This window comes from Hylaeus volcanicus, chromosome 2, assembly GCF_026283585.1.
Source record: "Hylaeus volcanicus isolate JK05 chromosome 2, UHH_iyHylVolc1.0_haploid, whole genome shotgun sequence".
In the NCBI taxonomy this organism is placed as follows: domain Eukaryota; kingdom Metazoa; phylum Arthropoda; class Insecta; order Hymenoptera; family Colletidae; genus Hylaeus; species Hylaeus volcanicus.
The window spans coordinates 335,773-355,462 of NC_071977.1; the positions used below are offsets into that span (position 1 = coordinate 335,773).

At 44.4% G+C, this 19,690-nt stretch overlaps 1 protein-coding gene and 1 long non-coding RNA gene across 2 annotated transcripts; one reads left to right on the forward strand and one right to left on the reverse strand.

Moving 5' to 3' along the window:
• Positions 1-437: 437 nt before the first annotated feature.
• On the reverse strand, positions 438-17,994 carry LOC128872930 (high-affinity choline transporter 1-like). Its single transcript, XM_054116120.1, has 14 exons — positions 16,398-17,994; positions 12,801-12,881; positions 10,726-10,935; positions 8,408-8,515; positions 7,259-7,487; positions 6,792-7,020; positions 6,267-6,504; positions 5,780-5,886; positions 5,605-5,708; positions 5,393-5,523; positions 5,039-5,316; positions 4,205-4,831; positions 3,950-4,146; positions 438-3,753 (listed from the first exon to the last, which is right to left on the reverse strand). Exons 3-14 carry the CDS (start codon positions 10,889-10,891, stop codon positions 3,477-3,479), a joined length of 2,691 nt encoding a protein of 896 aa, XP_053972095.1. The 5' UTR covers positions 10,892-10,935; positions 12,801-12,881; positions 16,398-17,994; the 3' UTR covers positions 438-3,476.
• On the forward strand, positions 12,928-18,813 carry LOC128872932 (uncharacterized). Its single transcript, XR_008456278.1, has 4 exons — positions 12,928-13,709; positions 14,180-15,229; positions 18,012-18,235; positions 18,311-18,813. It is a non-coding gene; the product is annotated as an uncharacterized LOC128872932 (long non-coding RNA).
• Positions 18,814-19,690: the final 877 nt, after the last annotated feature.

Genomic DNA, 19,690 nt, shown 5'->3' on the forward strand with positions numbered 1-19,690 from the left:
AGTGTGGAAAAATCGCGGGTAGGTAAAAATACGGGAAGATTAGGGAAAGACGTGTCGAATTGCTATAGTACTCGATTACTTATTAGTAAAAAGTTATTACGATACGCTTGGAACAAAAAATCCCACCGTTAAGATTCTTAAAAAAAAAAAGTAACGACTAGAATTTCTTCACTAATCAATTTTTATTCAACCTGGTATGTGTTGAAACGAAGGTCCAATGTCGAAGGCGTTTATTTCGACGCTTGAAATAAATTTGTCAATTTTGTAAAGCACATTTCCTATGTGTTTTTTCGACCTACGTTATCTTAAGAAAATAGCACGAGCAAGTCAGAGTAAAATTAAGTGGCCATTGAGGTGCCCTGTCCACGATAGCGTTTGGCTTCATCATCCTCCCTGTTTTCCTTCGTGTATAATAATTAATCTGTGGGATATTCCAGTTTTAAGTTTTCTTGTTTTCTTTCTTTTTTTTTTTTTTTTTTTTAATAAAAATCTAAGAGTCTATCGTTGAAATGTGGTGTCCTCGAGCAACCAGTTCATTTTATTCCGACTTGTCGTGCGAAGGACTGCAAGGGTGGGCGTCCGTTTACTCTAAGATTCTTTGTCTCTTGGTATTGAGCCGACGGAGGTACTCACGATTATTATTACTATCGTTACATTGATTCATTTAGAGACCTCCGTATATACGTACACTACTTTTACAGTAATCCTACGAACTAGACGTATTATCGGTGGAAAAATATCGTACTTTGTTGTCGGAATATCATAAATTTGCACGTAATACATTGGACGTTCTATATCCAGCAGCTTCACCTTCCCTCGCGAGTATGAAAATGTTGGTTGAGCGACGGAAACCCTTGACCCTTCTCCTCGCGCGTTTCCGGCGGAAAGAAAAATTTCTTCGTTGAAATGTAAGGAAATCCAGAAACGTAGAAATCTGGAGACCAAGACGTTTGGAACTGTGGAAATGTAAAAATGAAGAAACCTAGAAATTCAAAGGTCCGAATTATTTGTAAAAGTATTTCCCCCAAGAAAACCAAGAAGAAGCTTGTAATACTCGAAAAGTTGGATGAGAGAAAACGGAATCTACAAATTTTTCTTCGCACCGGAAACGAAACTAAAATGGCTCCGAGTAGCGAAGCTCATGCTGCTGCTGTTGCTGCTGTTTCTATCTCACAGCTGCATCATCTCCCTTCCGAACTGGACATTATATGTGCTGGTGCACCATTCTCATCATTTTACGTCGCCTAATCACCTAATCTACCTCGTACGTAATTATTCTAGTGCTTATCGTGCCCTTTAACGATACCATTAACGGTTACACGACGAACTGGCCAAAGGTCCCCTATCTTATCCTCGAATCTCAAAAGTTCTATCTACACAGAGTCACGCAAAAGATGACGTCCGCTCGTAATTTGTACAAAAATTAATTGATTACTTTCCGAACGGGTTTGTTGGGTCCGCGACAAGCGACAAGTCAGTCTGAACAGGGAAACTAACGAGCGATCGAGGCTGTACCCTTTTTAAAACTATAACCAAGTCCATTGTTTACGGGACACGCAACGAACTGCGATAAAGTAATCAATGTGACGTCACAATGGAAGTACTGGGTGCGGCATCGTGGCGCGAATGACGTCATACGCATGGGTGTGTCAGTTTTCCTCTCCGTCTCCTCCCTCACCTCACGCTTACTATGACGTCACGTGTCACGACCTCTGGAGGCCCGCGAGGAAGTCCAGCTGCCCATCTCCGTCTTATCGGGTATGAAAGTTATTTAAAAACCTTTTTCATCGTTACGTGATAGTAGGTGTCGCGCATTTTAAATTATATTCCGTTTCCTTAAGAAATGATTCGTGTCGATTAACCAAAATGAAATCACTCTGAAAGTTTCTAACCGTTCTACTTGTTTCGTTGAAAGTAATTAATTTCTGAAAAGAGTACAGCCTTGGTCTCGCTGTGAGCTACAGAACGCGCGTTATCGACGGCCTCTGTAAGACTATTATTGCGATTCGAAGATTAGGTGTCTGATAACGCGTCACTCGTTCCTAAAAACTCCGTTCACAGTTTTGTGCTTTGAAACGTGCCGTTGAAAATTGATTGTTCTTAGATCGAATCCGTGGGATTAAAAAACGTGTGCGATTGGGAAGATCCGTAATTGTGCGCGTATAGCGACGAGATACAAACGATTTCCCAAAGACTTTTGCGCTTACCTAACACTGCCGAGTCAAGTGATTTTCCTGAGTGAAGCAAGTACCGCAGTGGAAAACGGCGACGACCGAATGAACGCTCCGAAAGTCATCTTTTGAAACGTGTTTTTGTCGGGGTTCACGAGTGGGATGTTACAGCGAATGCTGATAATCGACTTTGGTTATTTTAGACGCTAAGATTCCGTCATCTAAAACGTCCGTGTAATGCCTGTGAGTTTCCAATCGTCGACTAACCAAAGTCTTATGCTACCTTAATCGTAGGTTTTCGACCCTTTCGTACCCACGCTGTCAATTTCGAGCAACTTTTTAATCAGCTGCGAGTTTGCATTTTACGAATTAACTTTTATTAATCACAGACGTATTCGTATTTCGTACCGAGTTCGGAACATTAACAGCCCTTTTGGGATAAACGTTATAGGATATCTTCCGTGATAATTATCTATGATATACGTCTGTATTGCTTCAGATTTCAATCGATATCATCTTCTTTTTAAATAACAGCTCAACGCTACAATTAAATACATGATCGTGACTCGTTAGACTCGAATCTTTTGACAGCATTAAAAGAAAAAATAAATAATGCATCCAGATGTGGGTACGAAGAGGTCGATTAGTTGATCGAGGGTTTTCGCTGGTAAATCGTCTTGAAAAGTCAAACGAAATGGGCCCTCTGCCAGTAAAAACGATCGTAGTCAAACTGTTTGCGGTTGCACGTAAATTTCGAGCACCGATAGACCGATAGCTCTTCGGCTACGAAAACTCTTTGCAAGTCCTTGGACCGTTAATCTCTGCGAATCATTTCCGAATCTGCTCCCACCCAACAACATTAAGTCCCCCAACAAGTAACTTGAAACAATCCTTCCAATTCCCTCTAAATTTGTACACGTTCCTTAACAAGTGCTCTGAAAACTACTAATCCCGACCAATTGCGGAAAATGCCTTCGCGCGCCTTCGTAGGATCTTCCAGTTGCCACTTCGCTAGCACCGCAAACAGGACGACACTCTGTAAACTCTACGGCAACCTTTCCTAACAACAATTCCGATCTCGTTCGAAATCATGAGCATCGTCGCGAGTATATCCTTGGATGATTACAGATGTCCCATTATTTTTATTTAAAAAATTAGGTAAGCCTAGCACGTGATAAAAAGGTTAGTTATTAAGTAGAATTGTACGATGGTTCAGATCGTAATAAAAATGGGTCGGAGTCGTAACTGATCAGGCGGGCTTCGATTGTCTTTGGTTGGTGGCGGTCCTCGAACGTCCTAGCGTTCTCAAAACCTGCTCACTGCCTCGTCGTCCGTGACGAAGTAGTTTGAATTCTTAACAGCGGAGCTGTACATGTTGTAAGTTGGACTGCAGACGACCAGTCCGCTCGTGCAACCGCTGAGCTCTTTCTCGTTGGTCACGGAACCGTGACGAACGATCGTCGATGTCCTCCTGTCCCTCTTGGCCAGGGTCATACGACAGTCTTCGGGGCGCAAAGGCATGGAGGGGTAGGTCGGCTGCCTGGCCAGGGTCGTTAGGGCTCGGTCTCCCGTGTCGTTGAAGCTGCGCAAACGTTTGAAACAAAAATCGGAGGGAGTGTTCGACAATTCGCAAACCATCGAGGGGTTGTCACAGCTTTAGAATACGGTGGAACTTTGTTTATCCACGCCTCTTTTATTAGAAAATCATGCTTAGCCTTATAGAGACTACTATACTATATCCGAGACCCCTGGCAGCCTTATTTGTATATTATAGATACCTGTGATGCCTGACGATGCCTCTCTTGATCCTGCAGTGTTCGTTCCCAGTCTGTCCTTCCAACGCAGTCCCGTGCGTCTTACAGGCCTCCACTCCCATGGGAACGGGGGACAGAGATCCAGGCCCGTAGGAACCGCTGCTCTGTCTTCTATCCAGAATGTGAACGAGCTCCACCGACGGTGTAGGTGAGAAAGTGCCCTAAGAATATTTCCCAGTTACGCATACTACAGAGACTCGACGGTGTAGGTTCGCTCACCTGTAACGACGGTCTTCGCAGGGTCCCACCCTCCATACCAACCAACTTCACCCCCTTCACGTTCTTCTTCGCTCCTATAGTTGTCAGCATGGTGTCCGGGGTGTTTTGGAACTCCGCGTTGCTCCTTTCCACCATTCCGATCCTGTCTATGTCTCTGGCTTTATCCACGCTCATCGACATCTCGCTGGACCTGGTGTAATGAGGCCCAGGTGTCAGGGGGGTGGTCGCAGTCGAGCTCATGGGAACGACTATGCTGTTGCTCGAGGGGATGATCGGCGTGGTTGGCAGCATCATGGAGCCCCGCAGGTTTCGTACTCCTAGAATTTGACCTCTGGCCATCTCGTTGCTCTGCATGGAGGTGTAGTGAGTGGGGGTGGGGATGGGCCTCATTGTGCCGATGTGCACCGAGTTTCGAAGGGTCTGGAGATGTTGAAGGGTCTGGTTCGGCTTCTGAACGGGAGTCCCCGCGTTGTTGATCCTCTGAGTCTCCTTTTCGTAAGGGTCACCGGCTACGGTACCACCATCCACGCGGTCATTCATGTCCTCGACGGAGTTGGTGGTCGTTCGGTCGTCCTCGTAGCTCGCAGGACCGACGCCGTCGCAGGAGTCCATCCCTGATGTCGATTTCTGTGGAAGGAGCTAGTTTCTTTTTTTTTTCTTCTCCGTCTGCTTTATTTTATATTTTTGTGTATTAATTTGTGTCTTTGAGAAAGTGATTACTGTTAGGCGAAGATACCGATAGCAGAAGAGACACTGGGGGGATTTTTAGTGTTAAAGTAAGATTAAACGATGATTAAATTTTGAATCGAAAAAGGGAAGGTTGAAATGGCTCACGTTAACGGAGGAGGTCTCCATCAAGGCGGCGCCAGAACTGCTCTGCACGACCCCCGACTGATCCTTGGACTTTCCTGGCGAGTAGACGCTGAGGACGTCGCAGCATCTCGGGAAGAAACCCTTTCCTAGGAGATTTCTGGTGAAGAAACTGGTAATGAGCTGCGTGAAGAGAGCTGCCAGCATGGCGCCCGTGCGAAAAGGGAACTTTTGGGTTTGGGTTTCCGTGTCGTAGAAGGGGTACTCTATCAACGCTGGCACGCCTAAGCCCCTTTCTCCTCCTACAAAACAGATATATATCTTTCCTTGTATATTTATCGTAGTGAAATTTATCGAGATATACGTATATTTCCTTACCGCAAAGGCGCAAGACAACAGCCACAAAGTAACCCGCGAGGCAGCCGTAAGTGTCGACCAGGGAGGGCCAGTGGACCACCGTCAACAATTGCGGGAAAAGCACCACATAGATAAGATCCGAGCATAAGTAGCTAAAAAAACAGCGTCACTTTAATTGATTCCCCGTTTCATTGTCGCGAACAATCGAAGCTGGTCGAGGAGCTTCTACTCACGACAGATAATAAACGCTTTCCACCGTGAGCGCGATGGCGGTCGACAATCCGATGAACACGATCACAGAGATCCTGAGGATCCAGCCCAGTTCCCTTTCGGTAGCCTGAAACGCAACGACCAGGAAAAAGGACAAATTTAATTGGTTCCTTTGACGAGTGACCAGTGGACGCTCACCTTTGGTCTCAGGGTGAGCTTGTAGACGTTCCTGGAGAACATTGAACTGCTGGCTAGTATGCCTGAATCTGCTGACGATATTACCGCCGAGGAAATGGCTCCCAGACCTGGTAAACGAGGTTTCGATCTATGGTAGCCACCGTTTTCAAAAGTTAACACGATCACTAATTGATTACATCGTTACTATACACGCACTATCTGTGTCTGTAGTGGGCGGTTTATTTTCACGCTGGTTGAACCTCGAAATATTCTCCGAGACCAATTAACTTTACAATTCTCGAGCTTTCTTTACGCTCACTCGACCTGCTTTTTCGAAGAATCTAGATTACAGGCCGCGTAATTCATAGCAGAAGGTGGCAAGGGGGCAGGCGTTTGCGAGAGAACGCGCTAAATGCAATAGTTTCAGTGGAAAGACTCCCTGTCCTCGAGTGTTTCGCATAATTGACCCTCTAATCAGCGAAAAATCTCTAAAATTGACTCGACTCACCCAAAAAAGTGACCCACTGAGGTGTCAGATATCGAAGGACCATTGGCAACGCCGAGTTCCCATCGTTCAGCAGCAAGCTCATGTTGAATCCGTCGATCAATGACCAGTCCGTTGCACGAGCCACCACGCCGATCAACGCCGATGGAAAAGCGAGGATCATGCATCCGAACATCGATGCTATCGATATCGTCGTCGCCACTGATGTGCTCTTCATGCTCAGGATTCGTTGGAAGTAGGCCTGGAAATTTCGTATAGCGGTGAGCGTGAGACCTGAGGCAGTTTTTTTTAAATTATTATTTTTGTTATTTCTTTCGTTGAATTATTTTTATTTCCAAGTAACTATACCAGATACTACGGTTTGACAATTTATGTAAGATTGTACTTTTCCTTTTTATTTTAACTACAGAGAACTAGATCGTAGATAGATCGAATATCGATCGTACGATCGTCTATGTTATTCTATAAACTTGTAACTTGTAACTTGTATCGAAGGTAACCATTCGAAATGAGATATTTTCAGGATACCTGCCAAGGTATTCCGCCGAATACCAGCAACAGCATGCCGTCGACCCATTCGCCCAGGTCTTCGTTCCTTATTTCCCCAAGCCACTCGCGGGGCGCTAAATTCTTCTCGAAAGAGACGGCTGGGTGCAGAAGGGAAAAGGGCGCGGCCACTCCTAAGCCGATTATGATGGAGCCTAGCTGCAGAGCGTCCGTCCAAGCGACCGAATATAAGCCACCGAACATGGTGTACCTGAAATAGGTGGAAACGAAACGTTGGTAGTTCTAGTGTTCGAGTACAGAGCTTGGAGCGCAAATATTTTCCCAGGTGGATGGGATCCCGATAATAAAAATAATAATAATAATGATAATAATTTTTCGAGCAACGACCAATGGAATGCTTTCTTACTTGGAATATTCATCGTTCGAAACAAGCGAACGTTTCAGTTACTCCTGCATCGAAATATGACGTGAAATAGATAGGTACTCACACGCCAGCCAGCAGTGCGGACACACAAACGCTGACGTTCGGATCAACCTCAACGACGACGGCCAATGAGCTACCCAGAGCCCTCAGGAGGGCGGCGCACCAGAACAGATCGCCGCAAAGAGCAGGAAGAAATAGTAAACCGCCGACTCCCGCGCCGTATCTCTCTTGAAACGGGTCCAACATGGTCACGTGCTCGGCCTTCCTCATTGGTCTCACGAACAGCACCGCACCTGTGCGTCCACGTTTCAATTTGGTACCGAAAGCGCAACCTCTCACCCAAACGACTCTTTAACTGCCACCAAGTCACCATAAGGGGTTGTAATGGATATAGTCAATTTTCCACTTTTCAGTATCTGGCTCGTTCTCCAGTATTAAGGGAGAGAACCACATGAACCCCTTGACATACACGCTATCTCCCGATTGCTCGAGCCATACCGAACAGGAAGAAGGTAGGAAATCCGAACCAAGTACTACGAGTCAGACTCGTGCTTATTGTTTATAGATCAAATTCCTTACCACGAGTCTCGCTCGTGGTTGTAAGCCCAAAGGGTTAAATAAATTTTTCTTTGTAAAAGAAAATGTCGAAGGACACTCAAGCAGCCCGATGTGGTTTGCCCCCTTAACGATACTTTCTTCCGACAACATCGTTCCATTTTCCACGAGCCGCATCGATTGCATAACAAAGAGGAAATAATATTCCTCGCGTGTAGGCGTAGGCACGTAGGGGTCGAGGAGTTTTTATTATTCCTGAAGTGTACTAGTTGAGCGTTAGCGCGAAACTTCCCCGCGACTTGACCTAATCCTATTATTCTTGGCTGTCGTCTCCAGACACTACGTCAGCGTCAGCTGCTTCCAGACGCGAGAGCAACGGATCGAGCTCCGATCGATCCACCTTCGATACGGTGGCAGCCTTCGTGGAAAACGTTGCGTGTTTACATGGTCGTTGGAAAAATAAAAAGGGAAGGAGGGCCAGGAGGACGGATAAATTTATCTAACGCACCATGTTTCCTCCAAGCCTCGACGACTTCAACGCGTTCGTGTCATCATCGATCCGTCCTCCTACCTTGACGCTCCTTCAGGTGCGTGGCAGTTAAAGGGTTAAGGTTACACTAGACGCTAATGCGCGTTTGAAAGTCTACCGATGGCCTACCAAACAGCAGACTGAGGCTGTAACCAAAGGGCACTTGACACCAGGCCAATCCTCTTGTGTACATGGCTTCCGCGGTCCCGTTCACGTAGGCGCCCCCTACCCACGTGGCTTTCGCATGAAAAGAAGCATTTTTTTCTCGATTAGTCCTCCGATCAAGCGATGGAATCGCTCTTTCAAGGGAAAATGTTACGGTGGGCGAGATCGGTGATCTGGAAACGCTCCATGAATTAGCGAACAAAGGTCGTGCCGTGCTGTGCCATCGATGGGTCGGGCCAGTATTGGGAACAAAACTTTCTTTGTTTTTTTTTTTTTTATTTTCTGGAACGGATCTTCCAGTGTTTTGGGTGACGGGGAAAATACACTATCGCCCATTAATTAATACACCATCGTATTTCTGATTCTGAACAATTTAAATTGTTCTTTTCCTAGAAGGTGAGCCAACATCCACTCTAACCAAGAATCGGTGGCAGGTAAACCTCGAAACGCGAGTCTTCCTATCAGCTCCCCCATTCATCCAAGAGACGAGAAAGAGACGAGACGCTGGAGACGAGCGTCCCTCGGAATAGAGATAATTATGCCTCGTGCAGCGTATTTTCCCCGGTTGCCGCGTTTTCCCGTCAGTGGATGCGTTCATTAAGGTAATGGATGGAAAATGATTTTTACCTACAGAAATGGGCCACGTTTGAATCGTAAGACGAATCGTTGGACGATGGACGGGCATGTCGGACAGAATGAAAGCGTGCAGCAAGGGAAAAGGAACGGAACGGGACAAAGGGATGGCGAACTATGAATAAACGTCCGATGCGGGGAACGGCCGAGCGAGAAATGCAATTGACGCGACGACAAAGCGGGATTTCCCCGGTGTCCTACTGGCTGGTCCCCGATAAAAATGTCGCGCGTTCCACAGTGAAGGAAGAGGGCCGGGAGGGAGAAACGTAGGCCAAAGAGAAGAGACAGGCGTTCGAGCGAATTTTCCTCGTTAAGTTGAAACGTTCCCTGTCGAATTCGACGATCCCTGGGTCCCACGATTCCCGTAATTGCGAGACTCTCGGATTTTTGTAAGAGCAGGGAACAGATTCGATTGCGCGACCTGGGAATTGAGCACTTGGTCTCCCTTTATTTATTTTTTAATCGAGTGTTTATTCGAAACGAACACGATTCCTTCCGTGAGAGAAAGAAGAGGAATGTGAATGTAATAGGAGGCTTCTTTGAGCCTTGTGTGCCTATCATATTTTTTATCACTGCACTCTTCTACGTAAGGATAGAATCTTTTCGCGTCTGTTTTTCTCTTCCAGATACCTGACCATCCAAACATTCGTGAGATATGCGTGCCAGACTGTGGCGTGTCTGACGCGTCTCCAGATTTGAGGCTATTGCCTGTATTAACTGCTTCCGACTAACATCCAGATACTAAATAAACCTCGTGAAACTACGTATACTATGTAGAATCAACGTTTAGGTGCTCCAGCACAAGTAGAAATACCTGGTTATGGTCGGACACGTACTTGAGCGTTTAGACAATTTTAATTGGAGAAGCATTATTCTTACAGAATTTAGTTGAAAATTTGAAACTTATCGTTTCATTTAGACAGAGTTCTTCGATAAACGTAGAGGGACGAATACTTATTGGACCGAGTGTATATAATATAGCCCCTATAATAAAGAAAAGGTAACAGACGGAATGGTTTAGAAATTACAGCTCCATCTGGATAGATAAGTTCGTAATTGGCAATGTCACGCTTGTTAAACGAGTACCTAATCAGATTCGCAAACCTCACTCCGCTAATCCCCTCCAGATAGAACCACAATTAGGAAAGTTGTTATTCCACTAGGATCCACCGAATTTCCGAAATTCTAATCTCATAATCTCGCCAAGGAATATTTGCCTCGAATTGAATTCCTCTTCGCGTAGATTAGTAGACTTGCAGTTTCCGAAAGAATAAACGCCGGGAACCGCGTTCTGATAATCCTAACTAGGTAGGGGTTCGATGTAACGTAGGTTAAATTTAGAACGAGTGGAATATCCGAGACGCCTATGAATTTGTAATAGATTTCATCGATTTATCTCCTTTTATAGTACCTTCCCAAATGTTACAACCAATCGTAATTTATTCAAAGATACATTCAAGCAGAATAAAGAGGACATGGCTTTCCAATTTTCCTACCGCGATCGTCTCAACTTATTGTCTCAAATTACGTTGTTACAAATTATTGATGGATTTGCTACGTCACATGGTTTTGTAGCTAGTGTTTAGCATTTTTAATGAAAAGAGGAAAATGCTCCATTGAAGGACGAAAAAAGGTGTTCGTTTGCTTACCAATTAGAGTGAGGAGACCAAGAAGCGGGCCGAGGCCACGATTCGCCAGCATCATGGCATCCTGGCCTTGTTGAGATTTTTTCTCCTTGACGACGGCAGCCCAAATGCCGACACCCAGCACAGCCACGTAGAACACGCCGACCACTCCCAACACGTACACCCCCATCGTTGCTTTACTTTTCTCCTCTCTTGGGACAACCTTGTGCTCCCCTGTAACCGAATTTCTCTCCAACATTAACCATTATCATCCATTTTGCCTGTCTACACGCTTGTAATTGCCGTCTACAAAGGGAAACTAACGTCGAACTAACGCGTCACATAGTTGGGGATGCTTTGACAAAATTAATATCGTGTTTCAATTCCTAAAATTTTGTTTACGTCGCAAATAATAATTATTATGATGCAGATCTACGATTCGATCTTGCCTAGAGAAGCTTGGATAATTTTTTTAATGGGAGATTTGAATTCGATGAAAAGTTAATCGCGGTTTTATAGGAAAGCTCTAAAAGATTGTCAAGCGTTCGATTAAGGAGACTCGTTAATTAGCAGGGAGGGGAAAGATAGTCGTTAATTGCATGCGTGTTTCGATTCGTGCAAAGCTTGGGGAGCGAGCATCTCTCACAAAGACCCATTCAACCGTGGAATCTGTTCGACACTAATTTTCCGGCGCTCGTAATCGGTATCGACAGAACAATCCTGACACACCGATTGTCCTCCCTTTCATCCCTCTTGTAGCGTACGAGTGACGATTCGTTCTGGGTAATTTATCGACGCGTTGGGAATTTCACACTTTTGATGATTGTCAATCTTGGAAGTTTATCTTAGGAAGTCACAGAATTAATCTCTACACTTAATATAGATCTGTATTGATCTCTGGATCAAATCAATCGAGTCAAAAAGATGTATTCCAGTAGCCTTTGACGTTCATTAAAAACCTCCAGCTTGGATTCTTTATTCTACCACGGTAACTTGAGTTTTCCTCGTTGATAAACAAAGATAAATGCAAAGCGGTGAATGGAAGTTTAACTTCCTGTGATTTTACTTTGCCCAGACTTCCGGGTGTATAGATTGCTTCGAGAGGGTTGGCAATCAATAGCCCGAGAGTCGAAGAAAATATAAGAACTGTAGATTACGTCGACAAAACGTCCCCTCAAAGATGGAAGATCGAAGTAAATGAAATTATTGGTATCGTCCGCTAAAGACTATTTTATTCGACTCTGGGTCCTTTCATTGAAGAATACAATGTCAGTTGTATCATTAATCATTAAAATACGAGACGAGCAGGTGTTGAAATGAACCACGAGAGAAACAACTTCTTGCGTGGTTCTTGTTTGTATAAATTAATTTAACCCCCTTTCTTTTTAGATTCATCGAGGTCTGCATTCCAAGAGTCTTTTAAATCCTGGCTCTCGCATTGTAAGGACCCTTTTGTTAGGACTTGAATTACTAGGTTTTTCTTATTAGTAACGCTACGATAAATAAGTTCAGGGTACACAGAATCTATTGTATCGGGACTATAACGACGATTAACTCCTGACTCTTGCATTGGACGGACATTTTTGTTAGGATTTGTTCAGGGTATCAACCCCTGGATGCACAGAATCCATCTTATCAGGTTCACAGCGACGTTTAACTCCAGTCTCTTGCATTCTATGAAATTCTGTTCCTAAATCTGTCTTAGTAGTGCAGCTAGTACGAACAACCCCCAAGTGAATCCATTTTGTAGAAACTGCAAAGGACGTGAGAAGGTATTCTAAAATGCCCCATTAACGGGATGCCGGTGTCTCTCTTAGGTATCGATCGTGTACGCGAGTGATATCCAATAAAATTCGCAACAGTACCGTTATCGTTTTCAGTTGGAGGCGTCGACGTCGGCGTCACGTCGCGTCGCGACGTGCAAGCAAGCAGAGGCTGGCACGTAGCAAAAGTTAAAGCTCTGCAAACTCGTCGGACAAACGTTGGAAGAGAGCTAATCGACCGCGGCGGCAATTGCAGCGTGGATTAAAATTCAAGTGTGGCCCAGATATCGGACACGTTGGGTCGCGTCGGGTCATGACCTCGCGTAAAGTACTCACGTAAAGTTCAGCCGATCCTCCGCGCTCCTCTCGCACTGCATTATTAATTCGTATCGAGGCCGCTCTTTTTCTTTCGGCTATCTGAAAATTTGCGGGGAAACCAACAGAAATGAGAGAAAGCATTCGTCGACGCGCGTCTAAACGCTACTCGATTTCGACCAATTTCGACAGACCCCCCACCCCCCTGTCAATTATTAAGACAATCGTCCATTTGTTTCAAATTGACGTTTCACTTTAAAGAAAAACTTTTTACATGTTTTTCGTAGGGTTCGTTAAGATCTAGAAGGTAGAAAAGTTTCAATCTACGATGTTCGTTATTATAGAAAATCCACTCTGACTAAATCCTCGTGAACTTTATTTCTGTAAGAATTCAAATTTGTTCACTTCTCTTGCGAGTTGTTCTATGACCTTTCGATCCCTAGTAATTGTACAGTATCAACACCGAAGCTTTCGGAGCTTTAAGGGTTCATCGGGAATAGATTAGCAGTACGGAGTAATAACCAGCGCCACGTTTGCATTTCCTCGATAATGGTTTCTCCCATTAACGAAGAAAAATTAGTTGCCGATCAAATACCGATTAAATTGGATCTGATTCAATTTCAGCGAGCATTAACGTTTCTTCTTTTTGCTAGACTCTCCTGCGCGCTCGTCCTCTTCGTCCTCTTCCACCTACCAATTAAAACGAGCACATCCGGTATTTACATATACTACCCAATCAGAAACATCGCATTAGAGCTCTCCAAATACCTAAAACCAGCAATCAATAAATTTACGTCCGACGGGGGTGCGCACGCACGCGCTTTATTCGTGGTTGGAAGGAAAATAAAAATAAAAAACAAAAAGGAAATCCAACCGATGCAGTTGGCCTAGGTAGCGATGGAACCGAGGAGTTTTCAAATACTATCACAGGTCGAATTACGTTCCATAAAATATATTTTGTTCCAGTGGAAATGAATTCACAAACAATCACGATTTACTTTAGAGATACAAAAGAGGGAAGGTTCGCGTTGGAATCTTTGCTATCTTTCATCTATTTCTCAATGATTCTCCTCGGAAAAATGAATCGAAAAGTCATGCTGCACTTTGAAATCCAAAGCTTCGTTATCAAGGTACAAGCAGTCAAAGCTCCGAATGCGCAGCTGAGCGATCAGCTGACCCAAAGTATAAACAGCGCGCGCCGAGAGTCCCATCAGCAAACTTGTTCCGGTTCTATCTAGATAACTAAGCTTTAGATTGCAAAATGATGCAAGACTTTTCGCTTCCTTTTGCTACGGTGAATCGATCTTGAAAATAACGAAATAAACTTTGCCTCTATCTTCCCTATTACAGCCCTTATTACGACTTCAAATAAACCTATTAAAAAATTTGCTGTTCCACAGAAAACTGTATACCTTCCACGCAAGTTCTCCGATACCTGCCTCGACCATTGGTCCCATCACTGGTCTACAAAGGGTGTCGTTCGTTACTTGAAATCTCTTACTAATTACGTGTAACGAAAGAAATTAACGAGCGGGAACAGCTTTGACGAATAAATGGCCGCGCGGAGCGGGCTCGTTACGGAATGTTTTTTTTTTCTTTCTTTTTTTGGGGGAGAAAAACACGAGTGAATCGGGGCTGGCTGCGGATGAAAAGCGTTTCAGAGTCTGCGTAACCTGCTCTGAAGAGATCGAGCAGAACGAAGAAACGAGACGTCCGCGTCCAAGGAAACGAGTGGGTTTTAAACGGCCACGGACGAGGGACGAGAGACGGGGGAATAAGTTTAAGGACTCGTCGTAGTTTTTCACTGGGAAATTCGCTGCTCGATTACGTTGGCATTCCTAGGAACGAGATATCCGCGATTGCGGATGTCGTTCATCCCCCTACTCCCCCCGAAGTGACGAGAATAAAGGCGAAGAAGAGGGAAGAGGGTAAATCAAGAGAGGGATTGTTTATGGCACCGTGGCACAGAATGCTCCTTTTAGCCTTGGATCGCGAAATGGGCGAGCTTTGGTAATCGAGTCACTTTAAACAACAGCCTCGAGATAAAGGATAAGGGGCTGGAGGAGTGATCATTTTCTAGACGGTGGTTTTCGATGGTATCGGAACTGGATTATTCCTCTGCGGCTGGATTCGAGAGGCTTTCGTACGCTTTCTACTCGTTTCTACGATTTGATCACTCAGTTTTGCTGTCTAAACAATTCGAATAGCTGTACAATTATAGAGGTATGATTAATTGATAAACTAAAATAGATATTAGAGTTTGATGGTTATTTTATGTATCATTCGCTTGTTTTTGTTTTTTTATTTTAGAAATTGATCTTGTACGAAGGACAAAAGGTCCCAAGAACAAACGAAGGTCACTATAGGGAGCTAAGATTGTATTTCCTGCTGCACGTTTCCCTTTATTGGAAACATTCACGGAGCATGGTCATTGGTCGGAGTCCTTGGAGGTTTGCATTTCACATACATTTGAATTTGAGATGCCCCGTTTAATTTAAAACACAGAACCAATTAGAAAGTCTGATTTTATTCCATTCAACGACCTCTCGCGATCATTCGAGATGCACCCGAAGCTCGAAAGAGTTTATACTCGACCACCACGTTCGCCTGTTGAAAATTTTCCTAATCTTCCCTTCGACCAAAGTCCTGACTAGGCGTTGTCGTTCGATTATTTTCTCCACCCTCTGTTTTCAACCACCGTAAGAGGACACGACCCGCCCCAAAACGCGTGACTCATCCTGCGTAATTTCGTTCATCTACCCGTAACGCATTCCGCAGCCAGCGTGCGTTGCAATGACAGAAACTGCGTGTGAACGATACGGAAGTCATCAGGCCTGACCACTTTCCAAATAATAGAAATTCGGAATGCCGAGTAAGACGGCATCGTTGCATTATTACAAGGCACGTAAATATGCTCGGACATCGAGTTCTCTATAAAGAATTATTATATGTTAAATCATTTCGTGGTGTAGCTTTGAAAATAACGATTACGAAGCACTCTTGGATACAATCGAACTCTTTAATGGTCAAAGAAGAAAAGAAGGGAATCGCGAAGGGATCACAAATGTACAGCGTCCAACGTGTTCTCATTTAACGCAGAAAAACATCAACAACCACCTCCTTCTATTAGACAATTCGATTGCAATCGCATCTCTATCAGAATACACTCGTACAAAAATACCACGATTCTTTGTTAACAAACATCGCGCACAGAAGTATACCTCCTTTCCGAACAAAATTCACCAGAGAAATCAGCCTTAGAAACCCACTAATTAAACACGAACCAAACATAATCATCAGTCCGAGTGAACCCATACAAAATGGACTCAGTTTCACCATAAAAACTAGGAACTCGAAACAGTCGAAATAGAAAAACTTGGATAGCAAAGATTGGAAACCACCGAAGTTCCAAGCCGCAAGGATAGAAAGGTTCTTCACCTTTCTCATTCCTTGGAGGCTCGTGCACCGTTATTTTCCATCGCCATCATTCCCAAAACAAACGAATCCTTTCCGTGGTCGTCGAGGACTCGAGGATAGAGTCTAGCAGGACCTTCGCGGAGTTTCTGAAATTTCTTCCGACCCCAAACGGGAGAAAGAAACGTAACGATGGCGACTTACCCCGGAACACGCCTCTCACGGGAGTATTCCCATAGCCTAGCTTCGATTTCCGCGAAGGGACCTCGAGAACGAGATCTTGCCTCGGACTTCTAGGTTGCCTGGCCCTCTTTTCCCGAACCAGGAACACGGGACGGGGTATCGTCGGCACAATGGAGTCGCGACGATGAGAGAAGAAAATCGACGACACGCGGAGAGGCTTTTAACGACGACCGTGCGCGAACAGACGACGACAGGAGGGAGCCAGGCGTACGACTGAATCTATTTCAGACTCAGCATCCCGTACGGCTGACACGATCTGCGCGCTGGACCGCCACCTTGCCAGGGGGTCGTGCCGCAGAGGGAGAGAGATAAAGATAGAAGCTGCCGAAGGGAGGTGAGCTTGGAGAGGAGCGAGGGTGAGCGACGAATCGCGGTAGAGACAAATGGGAAAAATTATGGAACCCTACGACCAAGGAAAAATAAACGAAAATGCTCTAAACGCGTTTGAATTAAACGGACAGCTTAACCGAATCATGATCAATTCATTGCAATGAATAAATTGCACGATCGCCGTTTTCTTAGGGAGCCGAGGTTTGCTCCTCGTGGACCGTTCTACGTATGTATAATACTAAATACCTTTTTTATTTCAGCGAATAGCAGCTTGTTCTTTATTTCTGTGCAATTTTTATCCGGGCTGGCAGAATTCATTCACCTTGAAAGAAACGAACTTTTTCCAAACTCTATCACCCCTATTCCAGATCAACAAATATATTTTATCTCCGAAGCGTCTCGTTCCCTACACCTTGAAACCTCCTCTCCAAGAAATCTCCTCTCTTCTAGCAACCCCTGCAGTCGCGTTTAAAATTTCTCGTTCAGAGAATAAAGCGTAGAAGCATCGTCTGTAAAATGAAACGCGATAAAGGTCGTGGAATACCGCGCAAAGGAATGGAGATACAACGTGGAAAACGGTGGAACGGACGTTGGATAATCCTGAAGCAAAGGGAGGAGAGAATGGAGGACGTCGAGCCACGAATGCGAGGCTGGAGGACGCGGTTGAAACGAGGATAGGATATCATACAGAAGGGAAAGCTAGAGGCAACACGAATTAAGAGAGGCAGGTAGAACTGCAAACACAGAGAGCCACGACAAAGGGAAAGATCAAGGGAAGTTGCGACAGAGGAGAGCCGCGTTTAAACAGAGAAGAAGCTACGAACACGAAACTGAACTACGACGGGGGACAGTGGTGTATACGCCGAGGGAGCAACCTCCTTGACAATCGCGTATTCTATCAATTTTATACGCCACGTATCCGTAGATGCTCTCACCATCGACGATCTTAGCGTCAAGTATCTGTCTGACCATAGCTAGGTACCTCTACTTGCGTTCGAGTCCCTATCGATACAGAAGGTACTGGGATAAATAGAAAGAGCGAGTCATGGACGGACCAGACAATATAAGGGCCAGACAAATACATACATATTTATATTCTCTGCTTTTAAAAATGTGTAACCTCTCGAAGGACGAATATTTAATTTTTTTTTTTGCTCTATCAATTTTTATCCGCCATACTTTGATACAGTATATTTGCTTCGTTCTAAAAGGTATCACGGTTGCACCCTCCTGCGTAAATTTCAGGGTGCGCCACTGACGGAAGGTCTAGGCGCGAGAACGGAACGGAGACGGAGCATTGTGTGTGCAGAAAGAAGCAGGGTGATCGCGGGTTGAACCAGAATAGAGAAACCACGCGCAGAAACAGGAAGAGGAACTACGAATGTCGGGGATAAAACGATAGTCGAATGTCTAGGGAGATGGAGAGCGCTGGAAACAAAGCTGGAGTAGAATCTCTACCGAGACCGAAGGTAAAACGGAGATGGGGAAAAAATCAGACTTTCCTGAACGTAATTTCATACGTTTCTTTCGCGAGTTTTTTACAGGACCGTTGATCAATAATGGTATATCGAATTCAAAGGAACATTTTAACGTGCATAAATTATTATACATATATACATACACTTGTTTGTAAACTATCCTAATACAACCACGGTAGACACGTGTCGATAATAGAATGAAACGAAAGATCAAAAGTGTACGTAACAGATAGTGACCTTACACTAGGGTTAATTTTAATGTAAATTGTACGAAAATCGAAATCACGCTATTTAGGTCTCATAGCCCACATTTGTGTTTTCGAGCTTGATTAAATAGCTCGTGTCTTTGATTATGCGTAATTTCGGGGTTAAGTGCAACCCTTCAGCCGCAGGTGGCCTCTCTTGCGCATGTATCAGCATGAATTTGGTATCTATGTTCTCCGTGTACCTTTACATAGCGAAACAGAAATGATTATATGTATAGTAGAATGCCTCCGAACGATACTAATACACTTTCTCTTTAAATTTAATTTCTCTTCTCACTTTAAATTTCAATACAAAATTTGCCTGTCTTGCGCATGAATCACCATAAATTCATCACGTTTCTTCTCTATGTGCCTTTACATAGAAAAACACAATATAATTTCTCTTTAGTATATCACTAAGTACTGAAAACAAAGGTCGTAGCATCAAAAGGACTCGTCCTTGATGGCAGTTGAATGTTATCAACGAACAAGCAACATTTATTCAGCTTTATTATTTAATTTCAAGAGAGCTGTTGACGCTGAAGCGAAGCAAGATGGAGATAAAAGTAGGAGCACGATGGAGGACGCGGCAGAGACGGTCCAGGGGAAGGGAAAAAGAGACACTAGGCTAGGGGAGCACAGGGAGAGGGTGAAAGAGGGAGCAGAAACGCGGAGAAAGATAAAAGGAAGACCGGGGGAGGTTACGATGCAAATAGGGAAGGGTCGTACGTCGCGATAGAGAAAAAGGGTGCAAAGAGACGCGAGCACGCGTCGACAAACACGCGCAAGGATGAAAGTAGCCAGACTGTATAGGTTTCAACGGACTTTAGAGCCCTGCTCTAATCCTTTTCAAGAATTTCGACTGGTCAGGGACACTTTTCCGCCAACTAAGACCCGTCTTATTTCGCCTTTAATTATACGAAAAGTACGAAATAACTGCTGACAATTTTTTTTTTTTTTTTTTTTGAAAATAAAAACAGTGTCGATTAATAGAATAAAATTCAACGAATTATTTTGTCATTTTATAGTGGCCAACAATTAATATTATTAAAGAGAACAGACACGAATTATGTTTATCCATTCAAGCGCGATTGCGTTGACAGACACAAACACACATGTATCAACGCTACCACGCAAAGTGGTACAGCGGTACAGGGTTACAGCGGCAGAGGACCGGCCAGTCACGATGAACAACAATGCC